Source organism: Podarcis melisellensis, assembly GCF_964234715.1.
Source record: "Podarcis melisellensis genome assembly, chromosome: 6".
In the NCBI taxonomy this organism is placed as follows: domain Eukaryota; kingdom Metazoa; phylum Chordata; class Lepidosauria; order Squamata; family Lacertidae; genus Podarcis; species Podarcis melisellensis.
In genome coordinates this window covers 63429758-63450538 of record NC_138538.1, presented here as the reverse complement: position 1 = coordinate 63450538, position 20781 = coordinate 63429758, and the positions used below count along the sequence as shown (strand labels likewise).

At 42.1% G+C, this 20781-nt stretch overlaps 1 protein-coding gene across 2 annotated transcripts in view; it reads left to right on the top strand.

Moving 5' to 3' along the window:
- The first annotated feature begins 5627 nt into the window (after positions 1-5627).
- Positions 5628-20781, top strand: part of NEGR1 (neuronal growth regulator 1) — a 442886-nt gene continuing 427732 nt past the window's right edge. For both annotated transcript variants that reach the window (XM_081914675.1, XM_081914674.1), the window contains exon 1: positions 5628-6227. In XM_081914675.1, the coding sequence (XP_081770801.1) occupies positions 6052-6227 (176 nt within the window). In that variant the 5' untranslated portion in view covers positions 5628-6051. The remainder of the gene's footprint in view (positions 6228-20781) is intronic.

Here is a 20781-nt window from a genome sequence, read left to right as displayed (position 1 = left end):
TGATAGATAGATAGATGATAGATAGATAGATAGATAGATAGATAGATATAGATATAGATAGATAGATGATAGATAGATAGATAGATAGATAGATAGATAGATAGATAGATAGATGATAGATAGATAGATGATAGATGATAGATAGATGATAGATAGATGATGATGATAGATAGATAGATAGATAGATAGATAGATAGATAGATAGATAGATGATAGATGATAGATAGATAGATAGATAGATGATAGATAGATATAGATGATAGATAGATATAGATGATAGATAGATAGATAGATAGATAGATAGATAGATAGATAGATAGATAGATGATAGATAGATAGATAGATATAGATAGATAGATAGATAGATAGATAGATAGATAGATAGATAGATAGATAGATGATAGATAGATGATAGATAGATAGATGATAGATAGATGATAGATAGATAGATAGATAGATAGATAGATAGATAGATAGATAGATAGATGATTAGATAGATAGATAGATAGATAGATAGATAGATAGATAGATAGATAGATGATAGAGATAGATAGATAGATAGATAGATAGATAGATAGATAGATAGATAGATAGATAGATAGATAGATATAGATAGATAGATAGATAGATAGATAGATAGATAGATAGATAGATAGATAGATAGATAGATGATAGATAGATGATAGATGATAGATAGATAGATATTCTTACCTGGGGCAATCGTACGCATGTTTCCTGACAGCTAAGTTCCATGATGCTCAATGAGCCAGTTGTGTGGGCATAGAATTGCAGCCTCAATGAAAGGGAAATGGAGGCTGGGGTGAAGCTACTCATTCTGTTTGCTTTCTCTGAAAGTGAAAAATGCCATGCTTCCTTTTGTTTACTGTTTATAAATTACTATCACATCTACTCCACTTCCCACACATACCAAAAAAAAGGCCAATAATCATTTTAGTCTGTTTGTTTGAATTTGTAATGATGCAGCAGAAAAGCCTGTTGGATCAGGCCAATGGCTCATTTAGTCCCACATTTTATTCTCAGAGTGGCTAACCACATGCCTATGGGAAGCACTCAAGCAGGACTGAACACAGGATCACTCTCCCCTCCTGTGGTTTCCAGCAACTACCATTCAGAAGGATGCTGCCTCTGAGTTCGGAGACAGAGCATAGCCATTGAGAACCTTATCCTCCATGAACTTGTCTTATAACCTTTTAAAACCATCTTGAGTTGGTGACTATCACTGCCTCCTGTGACAGGGAGTTCCATAGTTTAATTATGTGCCGTTTAGAAAAGGGCTTTCTTTTATCTGTGCTGAATCATCCAACATTTAGCTTCCCTGGATGTCAATGAGTTCCAGCATTACGAGAGAGAAATGGTTAGGAGAAACTAGTACAAAAAAAATAATGAAGGAAAACACAATTGCCAATCATTTAGACCAAGAGCAATCTTCCTCAGAAGGAGGGAAAGTGACTATTCCGTGGAAAATTCAGCTTCCTTGAAAAAGGTTTTCATACTGAAAAGTGAAAACCTGAAAAGTGAAAAATGATTCTGTTTAATTCCTGAAAACACTGTAAAAATAATACAGGAATACAGGGAAATGTAATTGTACACATAATAACCTATACTGCAGTTAGATTCTGCTGTCAGAGTTCCTGGGGAAACCCAGCCAGATGGGTGTGGTATAAACAATAAATTGTTGTTGTTGTTGTTGTTGTTGTTGTTGTTGTTGTTGTCTTGGCATACTCATTTCATGATATCTGAAGTTCCTAATGTTAATTGTTTTATACTTAAGGATTCAAAGCATTTAAGCCTTCTCTTGCCTTATACAACTTCCTGAGTTGTTAAGATTAAAATGCTTGATTCCCATCTGTTCCCCAGCCATCCTCCATTTAATCACACCAACATGTACCTGCAGGAAAAGCATGCAAAATATTTCATTTCTCTTTAACAAGTTTATCAATGAGCCCCTGGGAGGCGGGGAGTGGAAAGAGGCAGACAATTATTTCTTGTAGTTGTGTGTGATCTATTGACAAATGCCTGTATTAATATATAGTCAGCTTGCATCTTTATACCACAGGCCTTAGAATTTTGACTAGGAACTGGGAATCAACATAAACATGCACAACTGCTGCTTTAGCGTCATCTAAGTCCCAGCTTTGCTTACCCCATAAGCTCTCCAGGCGTCTTAGTAGGCCTCCTAGAAGATGGAGCATAATCCCTGAGGGAGGGATCAGACTGAATGTCCATCTAGAAGAGTTGGTTTTCATATCCCGCCTTTCACTCCCTTTTTAAGGAGTCTCAAAGTGGCTAACATTCTCCTTTCCCTTCCTCCACCACAACAAACACTCTGTGAGGTGAGTGGGGCTGAGAGACTTCAAAGAAGTGTGACTGGCCCAAGGTCACCCAGCTGCATGTGGAGGAGCGGAGACGCGAACCCGGTTCCCCAGATTACGAGACTACCGCTCTTAACCACTACACCACACTGGCTCTAATCTAGCATCCTCTCACAGTAGTAAGCCCAATGTCTATGGGAAGCCCACTAGCAGGACCTGGGCAAGCAGGAAGGACTCCTGAGGCTCAAGAACAGGAATGGGGAAACTCTGGCCTATGGATCTAATTGGGCTCACTAGGTTTCCCCATTTCAGGGGAACTGCTGTACATGTGACATCATCAGGCATGGGGCAGTTAGTTCCAACAATATCATTGTGTACTTCCTCCAGGATTTTGAATACAAACTGCTTCCTCTGGAAAGGGGAAAGTGCTCTGTTTTGGGGAGCATTTTCCACTTTGCAAAGACTTTAAAGGTGGTTCCAGGGAGTTTCTTTGAAGTGTGTTCCTAGTGTCAACCAGCTGACCGAAGATACTCTTTCATTGCCAAAGGAGCTTGTTGTAACCACCAATCAGTTGTTCCGTGCTTACAGCAGCCTCTTTTGGACTTTGGCAGGTGTCAATCACCTGGTGTCATTATAATGACAGGTGATTGACTGGTAGTCATTTTGACTCACTTGTCAAAGTTAGCCTGTGTGGGATAAGGGAGATACCAACCAGATTCCTCAACCTTGTGCAAGATATGTGTTACTCTGCAGCTGCTGTTTTTTATTTCTTCTTCTTCTTCTTCTTCTTCTTCTTCTTCTTCTTCTTCTTCTGTTGTTGTTCAAACAAAAAAACCAAGCTATTGAAGCAGTTGTGAATGAGCAAAGGACATATGGAAATCGGCTGCTTAATAATCCTTTCTCTTTTGATCCTTTTCCTGTTAAAATCACTCTTGTATTAGCTAATTCCATTGGGGAGAGAACATAAGGCTTATCCATATCTTCCCTGGATCTTTCTTGCTATAGGTGAAAAAGCAGCTAGAGAGAAAGGTAATTCTGAGATTGAAACAAATGTCGGAAGGAACAGAGCACAGTCTTTTCCTGTTTAGATAAAGCCTGCTCCAGGCTGCTATGGGTTTAAATGAAACTTCTATGGAGGAAACAGACAGAAATCTAGTATGTGGTTGAAGCGTCAGAAGAGAAGATGGATGGGACAAAATACTGACCATGATTTCCCAAATATTGACCATGGTTTTCTAAACACTGACCATGGTTTCCCAAGCTTCAGAGTTCTTGGTGAGCTTACAAAGTTGTCATCAACCCCAGCCCAAATTCCTAGGAATATAAATGAATATAAAGTCAAGAAATATAAATATATTACCAATGTTTATTAATCATCAATCACTGTCACTAGGAATCATAAAATGAAAAAAAAATCATTTTAAATTCCCAAGGAAGGTACACTCTGTACATGCCCATGTCCTTTATTTCTGAGGCCCATAGTTCCTAATGAAAATTTTCACACTATACCTCATAGTGGCAGAGTGACCTGGAATTAAAATTATTTTAATTGTACAAACCTAAAGTTTTGGTAGGATCTTGAAACCCTCCTGAAAAAATACAAGTAGTCTGGAGATGCCGTTACTTCAGATCAAATTGTTGCCCAGCTGTTCATCTGGTCGCAGTGCAAAGCAGGGCCTAACTGGTAGTAGCACCTATCCTGTGGAACAACTTTCCAGCAGAGAATATGCAGGCACTGGTGCTGGATGGCTTCCCCTGAAAGTGAAAAATGCCCTGTTTTAACAGGCTCCCCCCCCCCTGCCCCCTGTTCTGCTATTGACTCCCACCTACTGTTTTGATTTGGGTTTTTGGATTTTATAGGATTATATTGTATTGCATTGGGTTTTAGATGTAAACCGCTTTGGTAATGCATAATAGAAGGGGGGAGCAGTATAGAAATCTTTAAAAATACAAATGAAAAATACAAACCAAGTGTATTCCCTGACTCAGCGAGTCTCCAAGTACAGTGGTACTTCGGGTTACATACACTTCAGGTTACATACACTTCAAGTTACAGACTCTGCTAACCCAGAAATAGTGCTTCAGGTTAAGAACTTTGCTTCAGGATGAGAACAGAAATCATGCTCCGGCTGCACAGCGGCAGCAGGAGGCCCCATTAGCTAAAGTGGTGCTTCAGGTTAAGAACAGTTTCAGGTTAAGAACAGACCTCTGGAATGAATTAGGTACTTCACCCAAGGTACCACTGTATTGATGGGTTGCACACGCTCAATTGTCTCCACTTCCAGAGTTTGACACACTGATGTTAATTGTGACTTATGAGAGTGAGACACTTAAGAGATGTGGTACTAAGGGATAATAAGCAGCGTGAGTGTGTTAATATTAAGTAAGAGATCAGCAAGGGTGGGATGTGGTCGGTTTTAGAAGCTGGCAGCAACAGTTCTGCACATCTTGATTCTGCAGGAAGATCTCCCCACGACCTCTCATTGACTTTTCAGGGGCCTTCAGTTCCACTGGGGTGAATGATCCCCTGTTGAATTGAGCAACATCAAAGGGCCCTGCGGTTCAAAACCCACATCTTTAAGGGTTTCCCTTCTGCCTTCTGAACTTGCCTCTGCAGCTAGAGAGTCGTGGTGTGTGCATGAGGGAATTGGGGGGTGGAGGTCTGCCAAAGGAGAAGGGCGACCCCGCATTCAAGCAACCTCCCCCCCTTTTTTTAAAAAAAAAGAGATGTCGCTTGTGTGAAGGCGATCCGGTGAAACCAGAGCAAGGCAAGAGTGGTCACACTCACCCTGTCCCCCAAATTCAGAGCGGGCTAAGTTTTAAAAGGAAGGGATGTTCAGAGAAGGAAGCTTTGAGCTTGAATGAATGGAAAGGAGGAGATGGAAGGGGGGAGATGGAAGAGATACAAGCAACTGGAGCTCTTGAAAAGAAAATCGGTGTGTGTTTGTGTGTGTGTGTGTGTGTGTGTGTGTGTGTGTGTATCTCTTCCACATACGCGAGGTCGCTATCTGGCTGCAATCAATGCCTTTAATTGATGCTTTCTTGCCATCGCGGTGCCCCTTCACTCTCTTCTGTTGCTTGCGTGTGTGTTTTCTTTTCCCCTCTGTCATATATATATTGTGTGTGTGTGTGTGTGTGTGTGTGTGTGTGTGTGTGTGATTTTCCCACCAACGCCACCATCCCCTCCCCTCTTTCCCTCTCTGCTCCAGCAGCACCAGCACCAGCCACCAGGACAAGTTGCTACGGAAACGGCTGCATGGCAACCGGCTCAGAGCCTGGGGTCCGTCTGCTGCTGCTGCCGCCGCCGCCGCCGCTTGTGTGGCTGCCTCATTCTCCCGCGCGCTTCCCTCCTCGCTAGATGGTGTGCGAGACACCCGAGACTAGACACGCTCCGGACGCGGGCAGCGAGAAGCGGCGAGGAGGAGAGGCGGCGCGAGGAGCGGAGGGAGGCGGCAGAAGGCGAAGGCGAAGCCGGCACAGGCAGCAGCGGCGGCCGGACGAGAAGAGGCGAGAGGCGACGAGCGAGTCCGGGACGCTCTGCCGCTCGCCCGGGACCTGAGGAGAAGAAGAAGAAGGAGAGGAGGCGGAGGAGGCGACGACGATTTCCCGCCCGCGCGCGCGCGCCTTTTTTTTCTTCCCTTTTTCCTTCTGAGGGGAGACGAGCCCAGAGCCCGACGCCGAGCCGGAGCGCAGCGCAGCTTCTCCCTCCGAAGCAGGCATGGACATGATGCCTCTGGTCCAGGGCGCTTGTTGCTCCAACCAGTGGCTGGCCGCGCTGCTGCTGAGCCTCTGCTGCCTGCTGCCCTCCTGCCTGCCCGCCGGGCAAAGTGTGGACTTCCCCGGGACGGCCGTCGACAACCTGGTGGTCAGGAAAGGCGAGACGGCGGTGCTGAGGTAGGGCTCGCCTCAGCTACTGCCGCTGCTGCTCTCCGGCTCAGGGCGGCGCGCGGCGGGGGGGGGGGCAGAGGGCGGGAAAATAACGTGTGAGGGGCTGTGGGTCGTGTGTGTGTGTTGTTGTGTTTCTCAACCCCCTCATGCTCAGCTGGAGAAGTCCTGGCTCCGCGGGGGCTGCACCAAAAGGGGGTCCGAGCCGTGGAGTTGCTGGGCAAAGAGAAAGAGAGAGGAGGCTCCATCCCATTTGGAAACTAATGGAGCCCCTCTGAGTTTGGTTCCCTCCTGCCTCTCTCTCTCTCTCCCCCCCCCCCTCGCACTTGTGGCGTTGGAAGGTGTCCTCCCTCCTCTCCCCACCGAAATGCCCCTCTTGGTGGGACTTTCAGCGGAACTTTAGCATCGCCTTTTTGTTACTCGGTGGGCTCTTTGGAGTGAGTCTTCCTCCCTCGCTCCCTCTGTGGTGTTTTTTTTATTATTATTATTATTCCCTTTCTCGTGGATTTGCAATTAGCTCTCTCCCCGGAATTACTTCGCAGCTTCTTCCTCGGGCGTGCTTCTTCTCTCAGCTCCTTGTTAAGCCTCTGAAAGCTGTAATGGCTCATCAGAGAACAGCGACCCCCCCACACCTCGCACGCTCTCCCCCCCCCCCGCCGCGTCCCCAGCTTCGCAGGCGAAGTGGCTGCAGTGCAGACTCTTGTGTGTTCGTGGTGCGCGGTGCGAAATATCTCCTTTGAGCAGAAATGTTGGAAGTTGGTGCCCAGCAGAGCGATCCGAGTGATGCTTAAAACGCCCCCCCCCCCTCGTTCTTCAGAGCCTCCCTCCCTCTGGCGCTTGAAACTCCCGTCCAGATGCTTGCTGCATTATCACTGACAGTGCAGTTCCACGCATCTGACTGCTACGGTATGGGATATGTAGATTTCTCGAGAGATCTGATCCAAGGATCCATCTGTACCAAGTACCAAGTAATGCATACCGCAGTGTATTAACCAACACACACACACACACTTCTTTTTTTGCCTGGGAGAGGTGCCTGTATTCTGATGTTTAATTGGACCATTTCCCCCAAGCCCTGATCTATGCTGCAAAATAAAGGAGCTCCTGTTCTTCCTTTAAAAAAACAACAACAACAACACACAGAGAGAGAGCTTTGCGTGTGGAGATGATTTAAGAGCACACATTGCCACTTGTCTTGTAAATGCAGAGCCCCGTGCCCAATTAGTTGACGTTGTGAAACTGTAGAGAATAAGCAGACAGTTTGCTAACGGAAAGATCCAAAGGGATGGGGGGGGGGTTGGACTCTGCACCTCAGCAGCAGATGAATGCAAAAGGTCCTTACTTGCCTTTGGAACGCTAAGTTTGTTCAAAGAAGTTGGAATGGGAATCACTGATGCTCGACTTAATTTCTTTGGGATAGGGCTTGATGTTTGTAACAGGATCTGCAGTGCAACCTTCCTATGCCTGCTATATAGCACTGCTCAGCAGTAACAGTTCACTGAGGATACAGATACACTCCACTTCGGGTTCTTGGCATTTTCATGGCGATTTTCATAGGAGGATGTTAACGATGTGTATTAATTACTTTTTCAAATATGCATATTTCTGCCACCAGAAGATTGCACGGTTTACAGCAGTTTTGCAATCCCTTCCTTTTTAACAACGTTTCCATTTCATAACAACCCACTTGGCTAGTGGAGAATTTGTTTACCAGTAGCAGTCTATCGTCTATGCATCTCTCCCAGCGCCCCCCCCCCCAAACTGGCTTAATTAGTCACCTGTTTTAATTTGTGCCTCCCCAGCCCCCAGCTTAATTTTTAGTGGTCGCATTTTGCACATTGCCAGGACAATTCTCTAGGGTGTGTGTGAAGGGAGGGGAGCGATTGTATGGTTTTTCTTACTACTTAGAATAAGTACAAAGATTCCTACTTCTTGTTTCTTACATGTTCATAGGTTAGTCTCTGCAGCAGTTTTAACCATGAACGACATGGTTATAAATTGTGTTGCTTGCTGATAGTGAATTAGATTCGTAAACTAACTTCATCAGAATCCTTGGTTTTCACTTATACTGCAAAGCTCTTGCCATATATTTATTGCAGAAGATACTCTTTCATTGTTTCAAACTGTGGCAGGGGCAGCCCAGCCCTATTTATTTCCCTGACTGTTCTCATGTGGTGGATGCTGAGAACACATTCAGTGTTTATGCACCACTGGTTGACATATTTTTCATCTGTAGTAATATGCTGTAGTTACAGTCCATGGTTTTAGAATACATTGGAATTTACTCTTGTTGGTTTCCCATGCTGCAGACAGAAAGTAAATGCAACCCTAGTCTCTTTCTTTATTTGCATTGCCTCCAATGTAAAGACAGCCAAGGATCAGAGTTGATGAGCTGAGTTTTCCCATTCATGCTAGGATGCAAACCAGTGCTAGTGGGCAGTGTGAATCCTTCGTACATATTTTCAAAGAAACCCAATGGATTCAGAACTAAGCAACCAATGGTGCCTTTTCACACCTAGAATTAAATGTGTATGTTATCACTGTAACATATGTATTTCTCCAAGGCCTGGCTATGATGCGGAATACATTACATAAATGCAATAGGACTTTTATGGCAAAGCAATTCTTCCCGTCTTGTAAGTGGGGGAGCATGAATAGCAGCTTTTAAAATAAAATTCCACCGAGAATAGAATGCACTATACATTATTTTACCAGAGAAAGCAAAATGCATTACTGATCTACTGGGCACAGAAGAGCAAAGGCAATATTAATGTTGTTAAAATTCCTTGAACGTTTCTTAAGGAATGGCACATTTTGTGGAATGAAATACATTCCCCTTGGTATCTGTCGTGCAAGCAAAGTTTACTTCAGTGGAGCCCAATTTTCAAGGAAAGTTGATAGGAAACAGAGCAGCAACTTAGCCATTTGATGCAGACTTCCTAGTCATTCTCTGGAATCTTGTCCCTACGGGTTATGCACAGCTTTTATTTAATGCATAAAACCCAGAACACTTAAATTAATGAAAATCTACAAGAAAATGCTTTTTAGGTGTCGTATTCGGGAAGCAGCCTTCTGCAAACACAGACAAGGAATGCAGAGTACATATTGCAGCTGTTTCAATGGCTCTGTTGATTTGTTCACAGGTAGTAGCTAGTGTATTTTCTTCCACTTACCCAAGACTAGAGTGTGATGGTTGGGATTAATGCATATTGCTCTGCATAAAGAAATGTATATAAATATAAGGTGATACTGTATCACATATTTTTAACACTGTGATGCTGTATACAAACAACTATGTTTTATAAGGTTCATGCAAATATTTTGATTCTCAGAGTCAAACTGTATTTTCATGTTTAAAAAGAAATATTTTGTTTTGCCAGGGGTCCCCAAAGGAACTACACGCTTAAAATATTGCAATCAAGAAACTTCTAATTTGAAGACTTAAATCATCCAGTATAACTGCTGGTGGCTAATATTAAAGGTCAAGTGTTGGGATCTCTGAGTCATCCTTTCAGTGTTTGAGTCAGCAGTTTTGTTGTTTAATGAAAGGACGATTATGTTAATAAGGATGATATACATGTGTTTTAATTATCTGACTGCTGAACTGTTGAAAAAACGTTACCAGTTAGGCATTTTAGCTGAGATGCTATAGGGATGTAACTGTGGAATGGTGGTGGAGTCTTTCTCTGATAAATCCACAAGCCAAGTGAAGCCAGTAATGTCTGCAGTTGTGTCAGTGGTAGCAAGACTCTTTCTAGGAAGCAATTCTTGTAATCACCATTAGTGGAGTCCAGTGCCAGACTTCCATGTGACTTTGCACTGTCCCATGTGGGGCAAAATGTGATGGAATAAGGATAGCTTTCTTCCAGAAGCTTGGGCTGCAGTTACTGGAGAGTAATCACCATTGAACAAAGGTGGGGTATATTTCTGAGTACACATCTGTCTAGAAATTCACTGACAAAAGGTTTAAAGGAGGGATGTGCTATATATTGTAAGTATTATCTGAGTATTATACTTTCTACGTGCGAGCTTCAAACATCTTATGTCTGCCAGCAATCTATATTTTAAACAACTTGCCTTGTTTTATAGGGTTGGGCAGCAAGCTGAAACATAATAGCTACACAGATTGAAATAAAATCCCAGGTCTACCAAATAAAACCACAGCTTTACAGCACCTTTTATCATTTTGCATATTTGGGTATCACACTTCCAGTGTTGGAATACTAATATTATTGGTGATGTACACAAGGGATGGAGAACTTGCAGCCCTCCAGATGTTGTTGGACACTAGCTCCCATCACCTGTCACTAGTGTGGACAATGGTTGGGGGTTATTGAAATTGTAGGCCAACAGTATCTGTAAGCCACAAATCTCCACCTCTGATACATCCTTGCTGGATGAAGATTATCACTGGGAGTCATGATCTGTTCCAGCCAGCCATTTTTATATAGCAGCCTTTTCCAACCACCCAAGTGCCATTCAGAGGCTTGGACCTGCAGGCCCCACCATCCCTGAAAGATAGCAATGTGCAGAATCTTGCTCCCCTACCCCACCCCACAAGGCACATATGACTGGATTCACATGAGAGTGCCCAACTAGAACTATGGTGCAGCACAGGGTATTCTGACTACAGGCTTTTGATTTTTATTACAACCCTGAGATCTACCGACTGGTGCAAAATGAGAACAAAATTTGGGAAAGGCTGGTGAAGATTGCTGCCTCCAAGAAAACTCGATCACAGAAAAGGATTTAGCTCCCACACCAGCAATGTTCCTGAATATTTTTAACTTTCTCCCATTTAAATGAATGGCTATGACCCACCCCATGGAGAAAAGCAAAAAGAAACTTGTAATCCCACCCAGGCATATGTCCCATTGAACTTATTATGGCTTATTTCTGAATAGACATATATAATACTGTACTACCGTACTCTGTCATTCTGAACTGACTAAAATGAATCATGACTTAGCAATAAGCATCCTGGATATTGGTTTTATGTTAGGATGTATATCTGTGCTTCTACAATATATCATCCAGACCTGATAACAGCCCAATTGCTTCTGTGGTATTGACGCTGTTGTGATTCGGGGCATGGCCTTTGTTGACGTACTTCAACAAAAATGAAAACCGCAGACGCAAACACAGTGAATTAGTTGAATAGAATGACACAACTTCTTAATATATGTCTTAAAGCACTTACACAGTTTGTGCTAGTCTGTTCAGTTCAACAGATCAGATGTACTGCAAGAACGTAGTTATAACTAAGCAATGAGTAAGTCAAAGTTTATAGGTACCATTTTAAAAATTGGACAGACGTGCTTAGGCTTTCCTTGGGGCAAGGTGTGAGGAAACATGATACAGTCATCTCCCTGAATCTATGATGCTCTGATCAGTGCCTAGATGGGAGATCAAATGGAAATCCCATGTACTCCAACTTGAGTTCCATGATGGGAAAAGTTATTCTTTCTCCCTTCCTTCTTGGTGAGCTACAACTGGCATTTTTTTCATTTTCTACATCATAAGTCAATAAACTTCATTCCTTCCCAGTGTCACAGTGTACATAGTAGAACATGGTAAACTGCCTTATACTGAGCCAGCCATTCATCCATCTAAGTTATTATTGCCTACACTGATGATCAGCAAACTTCTGGGATTCCAGGCAGAAATCTTTCCCAGTCTTACCTGGAAATGCCAAGGACTGAATATGGGAACATCAAAATGCAAAACATGTGCTCTACTACCACACTATGGCCCTTAAAAGATTGTTGGGGAAAAGCTTGACTGAATTCTTGAGGCGCAGATTAAAATTAACAATCTGGTTTTGAAGTGGACTGAAATGAAGGTTTGAAGAAAGTAGCAAATGCACCAAAATGCATATCCGCTTGGAATATGGAAGACACACATGCTGGAAAATGGAGAACTGAGTTTCACAAAGATAACTGCATGGCTGTGATGTTGAGGCCAAGAGGAATAAGAAAATTGAGAATCAAGGCATTGCAAACAAGAAAGCCCCTGTGTGATTATCGTTAAATCACATCTAATGTGTTGGTGGATTTGATTTTGGAATCGACACGTGGTTGTAAGTTGAGCAATGTGAATTCGGACAAAAATGGAAAGTTGGATGCTAGGTATAGTAACAGGGCCATACTGATTTACTGAAGGCAGTCTTATATCTGTGGGGACATCTAAGAGAAAATAAGATGAGTTTATGGCTCATTAAAATGGGACTTAGATGTTTAATTGCAGGTTCAAGCCCTGCAGATTCACTGGAAAATAACCTTTCTGAAGTGTGTCCTAAACGTATATAAGAAAATGCTAATATTTTTTCAGAGTTGGCCATAATAATTTGTGGTGGCAGGTGAGAATCTTCGCTGAAAATGCCTCTTGGCATCTAGGGATGGAAAAATTAACCAATTTCAGTTCTATCAGTTTCACACTCCCCCCTCCCAATCTTAAATTCACTTCTTCACATTTCTTCATTGATTTTCAATGATAATGATGATGGTGATTTATTGATTATACCCCGCCCATCTGGCTGGGTTTCCCCAGCCACAGGGTTTCATCAGTAAAAAATTCTTATGAAAATTCTTCAGCATGTTAATGTGAATTTCTTCTAAAACCACATTTTCTGTATGCAGTTTTGACTAATGTACACATTTTGCATGCAGTTTCTTCAAATGTAATGCTGGATGGCACAGTTGGATAGAGCATGGTGCTGATAATGCCAAGTTTGCAGGTTCAATCCCTGTATGGGACAGCATTGCATGGGGTTGGACTAGATGATCCTCAGGGTTCCTTCCAGCTCTACAATTCTATGATACTGGCTAAATCTATGATATTTTTGCATCTATTTTCATTAATATATTCATTTTTATGCACACTTTCCCCCCAATATGCATTTTTGTTAACACCAGTTAGAGAACTGCATTAAGGTTTAGTAATAAAGATAAGGACATCAGATGGCTCCAGGATACATTTTAGATGGATGTAAAGTTGTGTATGTTTTGTTTATATACTGCCCACAGTATGTAATGTTGCATGCTGTTGGGGGTCTGTTATCTCACTTGTAGTTTATAATGATTCTATGGCAGTATAAGTGGGACGTGGGTGGTGCTGTGGGTTAAACCACAGAGCCTAAGACTTGCTGATCAGAAGGTCGGCGGTTCGAATCCCTGTGATGGGGTGAGTTCCCGTTGCTTGGTCCCTGCTCCTGCCAACCTAGCAGTTCGAAAGCACGTCAAAGCGCAAGTAGATAAATAAGTACTGCTCCGGAGGGAAGGTAAATGGCATTTCCGTGTGCTGCTCTGGTTTCGCCAGAAGTGGCTTAGTCATGCTGGCCACATGACCCGGAAAAACTGTCTGTGGACAAATGTTGGCTCTCTCAATCAGTAAAGCGAGATGAGCACCGCAACCCCAGAGTCGTTCACGACTAGACTTAACTGTCAGGGGTCCTTAACCTTTACCTTTTACGGCAGTATAAATAGATCTGATTTCTCTTTCTAAATGTCTGGATATATTTGTGCATGAACATAAATCAGCATTTGGGTCAACTTCATAGAGAACTATTGGTCCGGGTAGTTCAGTATAGTACAATTATTGGCAGCAGACTGGTCTCCAGGGTTTGAGACAGACATCTTTCCAGCTATTATATTGAGATCCTGGGGACTGAACTCTTCAGCCCTTCCCACAAAGATAGCATTTACCAAGTCTACCTGCTGTAGACTATTCCAGCTTCTTTTTATTAAACCCTCAATAAACTTAATTCTATATCAGTCCTAAGCAACTTGTTCCATTACTCAAGTGTTTTTTTTTATGGCTTAGAAACCTTTCCTACTGTCAAATTAAAAAACCTGCCTTTTTGTAATTCAATAAATTGAAGTGCATATTAGAGACGATTTAACCACAGGCTCAAGTGCCAGGTGTTTATCTGTTAATTGGCATAGATTTGAAATGAAGAAATCTTCCATAAACAGCTTCTTAACTTTAGACACCTACATGTGGCAAAAAAATGTATTAATATTTCAGAAAGATCCGCATGAATACTCACTTTGCAAATCATTCTACAAGTATAAAATAGAGGAAAGAAATTGAAGCCATTAATAAGGAAAGGATTTACAATGGAGGAAAAGACAAGATTAAATGTAGGTAGAGGAGCTAATATATCCAGGAGCATAAGAGCATGCATCAGACTAAAGCAACCTCATGGACTGCTGAATAAATGTGCAGAGTTATAGGAAGATTTTGCTTGCAGCACACAGCAGAAATTTCACTTCTCTAGGTATTTGATCTGGAATAAGGACCTAAATAGATGAGTCAATAACCTTCTAATCTGCATAACATTGCCATTCCACTTTTACAATCCAGTTGTTTAGTGAAAGAAAAGTTATAGTGCTGCTTATATCACAAAAAAATGAAAGAGCTATTCTAGCATTAAATTAATGTCCTCCATGTATTTTGGATTACTGCTACCATCCTCTCTTACCATTTGGCCATGCTCGCTGGGTCTAACATAAGCTGGGAGTCCAATTTATTTAGGGGGTAGGATCAAGGTGTAAAGTCTTTAGTAGCAAGTCAAATAGTAGAATTTCTTTGAAGCTTGGTGGTGGGATGCGTACTGAAGACATATTGGAAAACATTACCTTAGATTTTTTTCAATTACTTTCTTCCCACTGAATGGCATTAAGTGTCAGTGTCCTAAATGTTAGCAAAATAGAAGATTCAGCCTCCAGATTAAGTCTGCCTGATCAGCTGACATGCTTAAACTGCAGTATTCCCAAGGACTACAGAGAATGAATTACACTGGTTTTAATCCCATAAGGATAAGATAATCAAACTTTGTATCAAACCTGCTTTTTAAAACAGATGTGGTTTTGGCATTTTAATGCATGTGCACTTGCTGCACCAAGCACATATTTTGGTTTTCAAGTTACTCTACAGGCCAAGAGATATCACAAGGTGGGGGGGGGGCTCTTTTAGGCTAACAGCCACCTTTCCTCTTGGGTACTTTTCCAGGGACCATGTACAAAAGGTAGGCAGAGCCAGAGGCAAAAGTGGACAAAGCAATACATGCAGTTTTTACAACAACAATAATTTATTATTTATACCCCACCCATCTGGCTGGGTTTCCCCAGCCACTCTGGGTGGCTTCCAGCAAAATATTAAAATACAATAATTCATCAAATCTTAAAAGCTTCCCTAAACAGGGCTGGCTTCAGATGTCTTCTAAAAGTCAGATAGTGTTTATTTCTTTGACATCTGCTACCTTTGGTAGCTTGGTTTCTAGACACACTGTCATATGCTCTCAATCCCTCGTTTGCCTGGATATGGGACTATCAGAGTTTAGGGACACATTTCTACCTAGCCAAAAACAAGAGGAATGTGAAACAGGGCCTGTGAGCTGTGTGCCTGGAAAGGGTATGGCTGAGGAATATGGGATAGCCAGCCTCATTTAGCCAACATGTTACAGTCTAAATAATGCCTGGAGGGGTTAAGACTATAGAGTAAGTTGTCCTGCCAGGCCTACTTCACCTTGGAAGGAACTAGGTACAGTCAAACCGTGGTTCCTGAACAGCTCCGTTTTGGAACGTTTCGGCTCCCGAATGCCAAAAACCTGGAAGTAAGCGCTCCAGTTTTCGAATGTTTTTTGGAAACTGAATGTCTGACACAGCTTCAGCTTGACTGCAGAAAGCTCTTACAGCCAGTTGGAAGCCACACCTCAGTTGTCGAATGTTTCAGAAGCCGAACGGGCTTCCGGAACAGATTACATTCGACAACTGAGGTTTGACTGTAATCAAGGCAATTGTTCACCCCCAATCTACCTAGGAAGCTCAATGTGTAAGGAAGTCTGAGCAGGTTGCCATGTTTTACTGCCTGTGTAAGATTTTATGAATGCTGAATGGAAAAGGACATGAACAAGACCTTTGAAGTGTTTGTAAGTAAACCAATTTTTAACTTACCAAACGTGGTCTTTTCCTATACTAGGGGAAGAGGGAACTCAGAAGGGTGTATTTTAAAGGCCCATCAGCTTATATTTCCTTGCTTTACTTTGTTGCATATTTTGTTATTTTAAATCTCTTCTGAGTTTCTCACATGAAAGATTACTTGCTTTAAACTTGGATCTTTTGGCATCCAGTAATTCTCCTTTCTACATACCATTTCCCACCACCATCAACAAAGAATGGTCCTGACAGCAAGACTGAGGGACTTGGTGGGCCACATTCAGACCCTGGACCTGTGGTTCTTTACCCTGGATGTATGAAGGAATGCTAAGCAATCACTTTTAGCATAGGATTCCATAGATGGGGTATTGCTGTCCCATTTAACGGAAACGGTAGAGGGAGGAAATGAGAGAGTCATTTGCCTTTTTCATTTGAGTTGTGAGAAACTCTGAGCTTATTCCTGGCCCTTAAATGGCAATGACTTGGTCTGCATTGTACAACCCATGTCCTGATAAATGCAGTAATAATGAATAAATCTCTGAATGATGGTGTGCCTTAGAATTAAGCTCTGCTTCTGTTTTGGTGGAAGTCTTCCCTTACATTGTAGGCTTTTTTTCAGAGCATGATACAGCATGAGCTGTTATCCCAGCAAATCCGTTTAGCCATCTGGACCTCTGCACTGTGTCTTTTTCACTCTCTCTCTCTCTGGTAACAACAAGTCCCCAAGTTCTAAATATATGTGTGTACCCTGGCAACAGAACACAGAATAAAGCAACTTCCCATCAGTAAACAAGAACTGGAGATACTTTTTTTATTTGTTACCACAGCACAGCAGCCACACCAGCTGTTGCCAAAACCATTCCACAAGCTGTTGAGTGAATAGTTTAGCTGGTTGCCACAAGCCTGTGTTCACTTCCTTTGCTGTGTGAGCTTAATGAAAGCCCAGGTTTGCAGAACTTCCAATGTAGTCATTGATTAGATTTTACAGATGGAATTTCATTAATGGTGTTCCAGTTATTTGCTTGTTACTTTTAATTGTTGACCTGTGAAATAAAATACTTGGCAGAGGATGCTGCTGAAACTTCCTGGAATCTTAGATTAAAAAGGGACACGGATTTGCCATTATGGCCCTAGTCAAGTATTGGGGAGGGGAACCTGGCATCTTCCAGATGTTGTTGGACTTCATTTTCCCACCATCACAATGTGGTGTAGCGCTTAGAGTGTTGCACTAGGGCCTGAGAGACCAGGGTTCAAACTCCTACTCAGCCACGAACCTACAGCCACTTTCTTACAGCCTAACTTTGCTCAAAGGGTTGCTGTGAGAATAAGATTGAATGGGGGGGGGGAGTGTTTGTGCCACCTTGAGCCTTTTGGAGAAAAGGTGGAATATAAATACAATAATAGATAAAATAAATGCCCAGCTGACATGCATTACAAGTGGAAGGACCACAGCCCTATACATCGGGGATGCAATACTGTATATTAGGGACATGGGCGGCGCAGTGGTCTAAACCACTGAGCCTCTTGGGCTTGGCAATCGGAATTCGAATCCCCATGACAGGGTGAGCTCCCGTTGCTCTGTCCCATCTCCTGCCAACCTAGCAGTTCGAAGCACACCAGTGCGAGTAGATAAATAGGTAACACTGCGGTGGGAAGGTAAATGGCGTTTCCATGCACTTTGGTTTCCATCATGGTGTCCCATTGCACCAGAAGCAGTTTAGTCATGCTGGCCACATGACCCAGAAAGCTGTCTGTGGACAAATGCCAGCTCCCTCAGCCTGAAAGAGAGATGAGCGCCGCAAGCTTTTTTGACTGTACAGTATATTAGCAGTAGGGAACCTACATGACCTACCATTTGTTGTTGGACTGCAAGTCCCCTCATCCCCAGCCAAAATGCATAATGGTCCAGGATGATGTGCAGTTATAACTGGAGCCCACAGATTCCCCTATTTCTCTAGCAGTGAATAATCATTGGGAAAAGAAAAAAAGCTCATCTATGTTCTCCCAGCAGTATAATCTTCAAAAGATAATTTCCTTCTCTGCAAACCATCCCAGTAGACCTATCAGTCCCCAAAACATGCTAAGTCATACTTTGATAAGCTCTTTTTTTCTCCACAACAGACCAGATTTTGTGGTATGCAGAAACAGAAGATTTTTCTGTTTGGAAACTGAATTGTTCTTCACCTGTTCACTGCATGCTTAGCAATATCTGCTTTGAACCTGGCTGTAAGACTGCAACTGCCAATAGGTCCTTCGAATAATTTTAGGAGAACTAGCTTGCTAACAAACCAACCCATTTCCCTATCTTTCTGCCAAGTGTGTAATTTTCTCCAGAGACTGCAACCATGCCCTCCAGACACCGTGGACTCCAACGCTCAATTTGGGTCACCAATGGCCAAGGATGATGGGAGTTGCAGTCTACAATATCTGAAGGGTGTCCCGTTCCTACCCATTCCTTATAACATCAGTGCAGCCAATGAAGGTGTATTATCTGTATTTGGCTGGAGATGTCTATTTTTCTGGTAGCCCTTTTCTTGTAGTTTTTCATTATTTTGAACCTCTCTATTGTAAGCTGATTTTGGCTTTGGAAAAGTGATCTCTAAACACATACATTTACTTCTTTCAATAAACTTTGAGAATATGATAGTGTAGGTTGTACGCTCTCATTAATTTATGTATGCCTGTCTTGTTATTTAGGACTTCAAGCTTTAATCTGTTGAACTGGTAGATCAATCAACCAGAGCTTTTATATTGCAGTTTAATGTGTGTGTCCCAATTAAGTGGAGGCAGCAGAAACTGAAAGGCACGCAAGCTCCATAGACATGCCAACTTTATTCTCTCTCTCTTTTTGTCATTTTACTTGGCATGTAAAAGGTGGCTCTTCTCCAGTTTGGTATTCAAAGCTAGTAGATATATTGCATTTCAGGGAGAAACCACTACAGTTCCTTCTAGCAATAAGAATCATAGGCAACCCAAAGAGGACAGTGTTCATTTGAAATCAACGTCAATACATCTTTTAAATCTGGGTCTTCTCCAAAACTAATGGGAAATTGAATTTGTTCATTTCTATGCCTTTTTGTGTGTGCTGGCAGTATTCCTGTGATAGGGAATACACAAAAATCTAGGTTTCCACATCACATTGAGGAAAAAGTAAGTATTAAAGATGGCCTTTGCTTCTATGAGCTTTTGTTTCATTTATCTTTGGAGAAACTGTGCTATTCAACAAGATGGAACATATGAAAGGATAACCTGAATCTGCAGGCTTTAAGACTGGGAATAGCTTTCCCAGTCATCACTGTAAAGATAATGAATATTCCATATTCATATACTGTAGGCGACTCCTGATGTCCTCTCTCTAATTATATACATAACAATCTAATTTTTAATACTTAAATTTTTGATGTGCTGGCGTTCTTCTTCCTGTCAATGATCTACTAAGGGTTTTTGGTTCCTTGTGCCATTAATTTTCCAAGGTAATCCCTCCCTGTTGGGGATTATTGCTTTAATACAATATTTGCAGTCTCAATAGCAATAATTACAGGGAAAGAAAGTCCTTTACCCACAATGAATTTAACCTCTTAAAGGAATATCAATTGAGCTACACATTGAGCTGTTCTACAGTTTCTGCCAACACTAGTGATTGAGTTACTTAAACATTGCACAATATTTGGTTTCCTACTGTTTAATATGTAATTATGATTTTACTACTTTGAATAATGAAGAATGAAACTATGTTAGGGGAATGAAAATCTAATAATGAAATGTAAGCTATTTGCTTTTGGGGTTGAACAGTCTCGTTCATCTAAACAGTTGATTGAACCTTATTTCTTAATTTAAGTAATGAGTGAAAAATAGTATGAAAATACGCTAAGGGTGTCTGTTGCTAGTCTTTCAGATAGATGCTCATGATGTTAAGTTAGAAGTGTGCCACACCAATTTAAGTTAGATTTACTAGGAGACAGGTATGTTTAGGATTGAAGCCTTGGGCTGCAGTGCCGATACTGTTTTCTCTAGATCATGGGATTGCTCTAGAATACGTTTTCTGTGGCTGGCAGCATTAAGGAATCATTGGGACATTTTTGGCTTTCAAACAGGCAGCTTTTGTGTAGAACTAAGGCATGGCACATGAAGGTTGTTATCACCCGAGGAAGTTTGATTGAAATTATACATAAGATGCTAACATAAATATAGAACTTAGAAAGGTAGAGATTTGAGGCACACTGTAATCTATATGCTGATGACACTCAACTCTTTTTCTCTACTATATCTGAACCATTTGGGGCTGTGACTGGTTTCTGGAGGCAGCAGTGGGCTCAGTAAACTGAGACTAGATCCCTACAAGACAGAGGTTCTGCAGGTTGGTGATTCTCATGTCTTGGAACTGGATAGATGGCCGGTTCTGGATGAGGTTGCACCCCCATTGTAGGAGCAGGTTCCAATCATGGGGTTCCTCTGGATTAGCATTGTCCCTGTGGTTGTACTAGTTGTATGGATTGGTTGTTTCCAGTCTTAAAGATCTCCAGTTGAGGGGTAGGATTTTGAAGATTTCTTCAGGTACTGTTCATGAAAACACCTACACCACCCCACCCCAATGTAATGCAGTGGATATGCTTCTCCATGGTTTT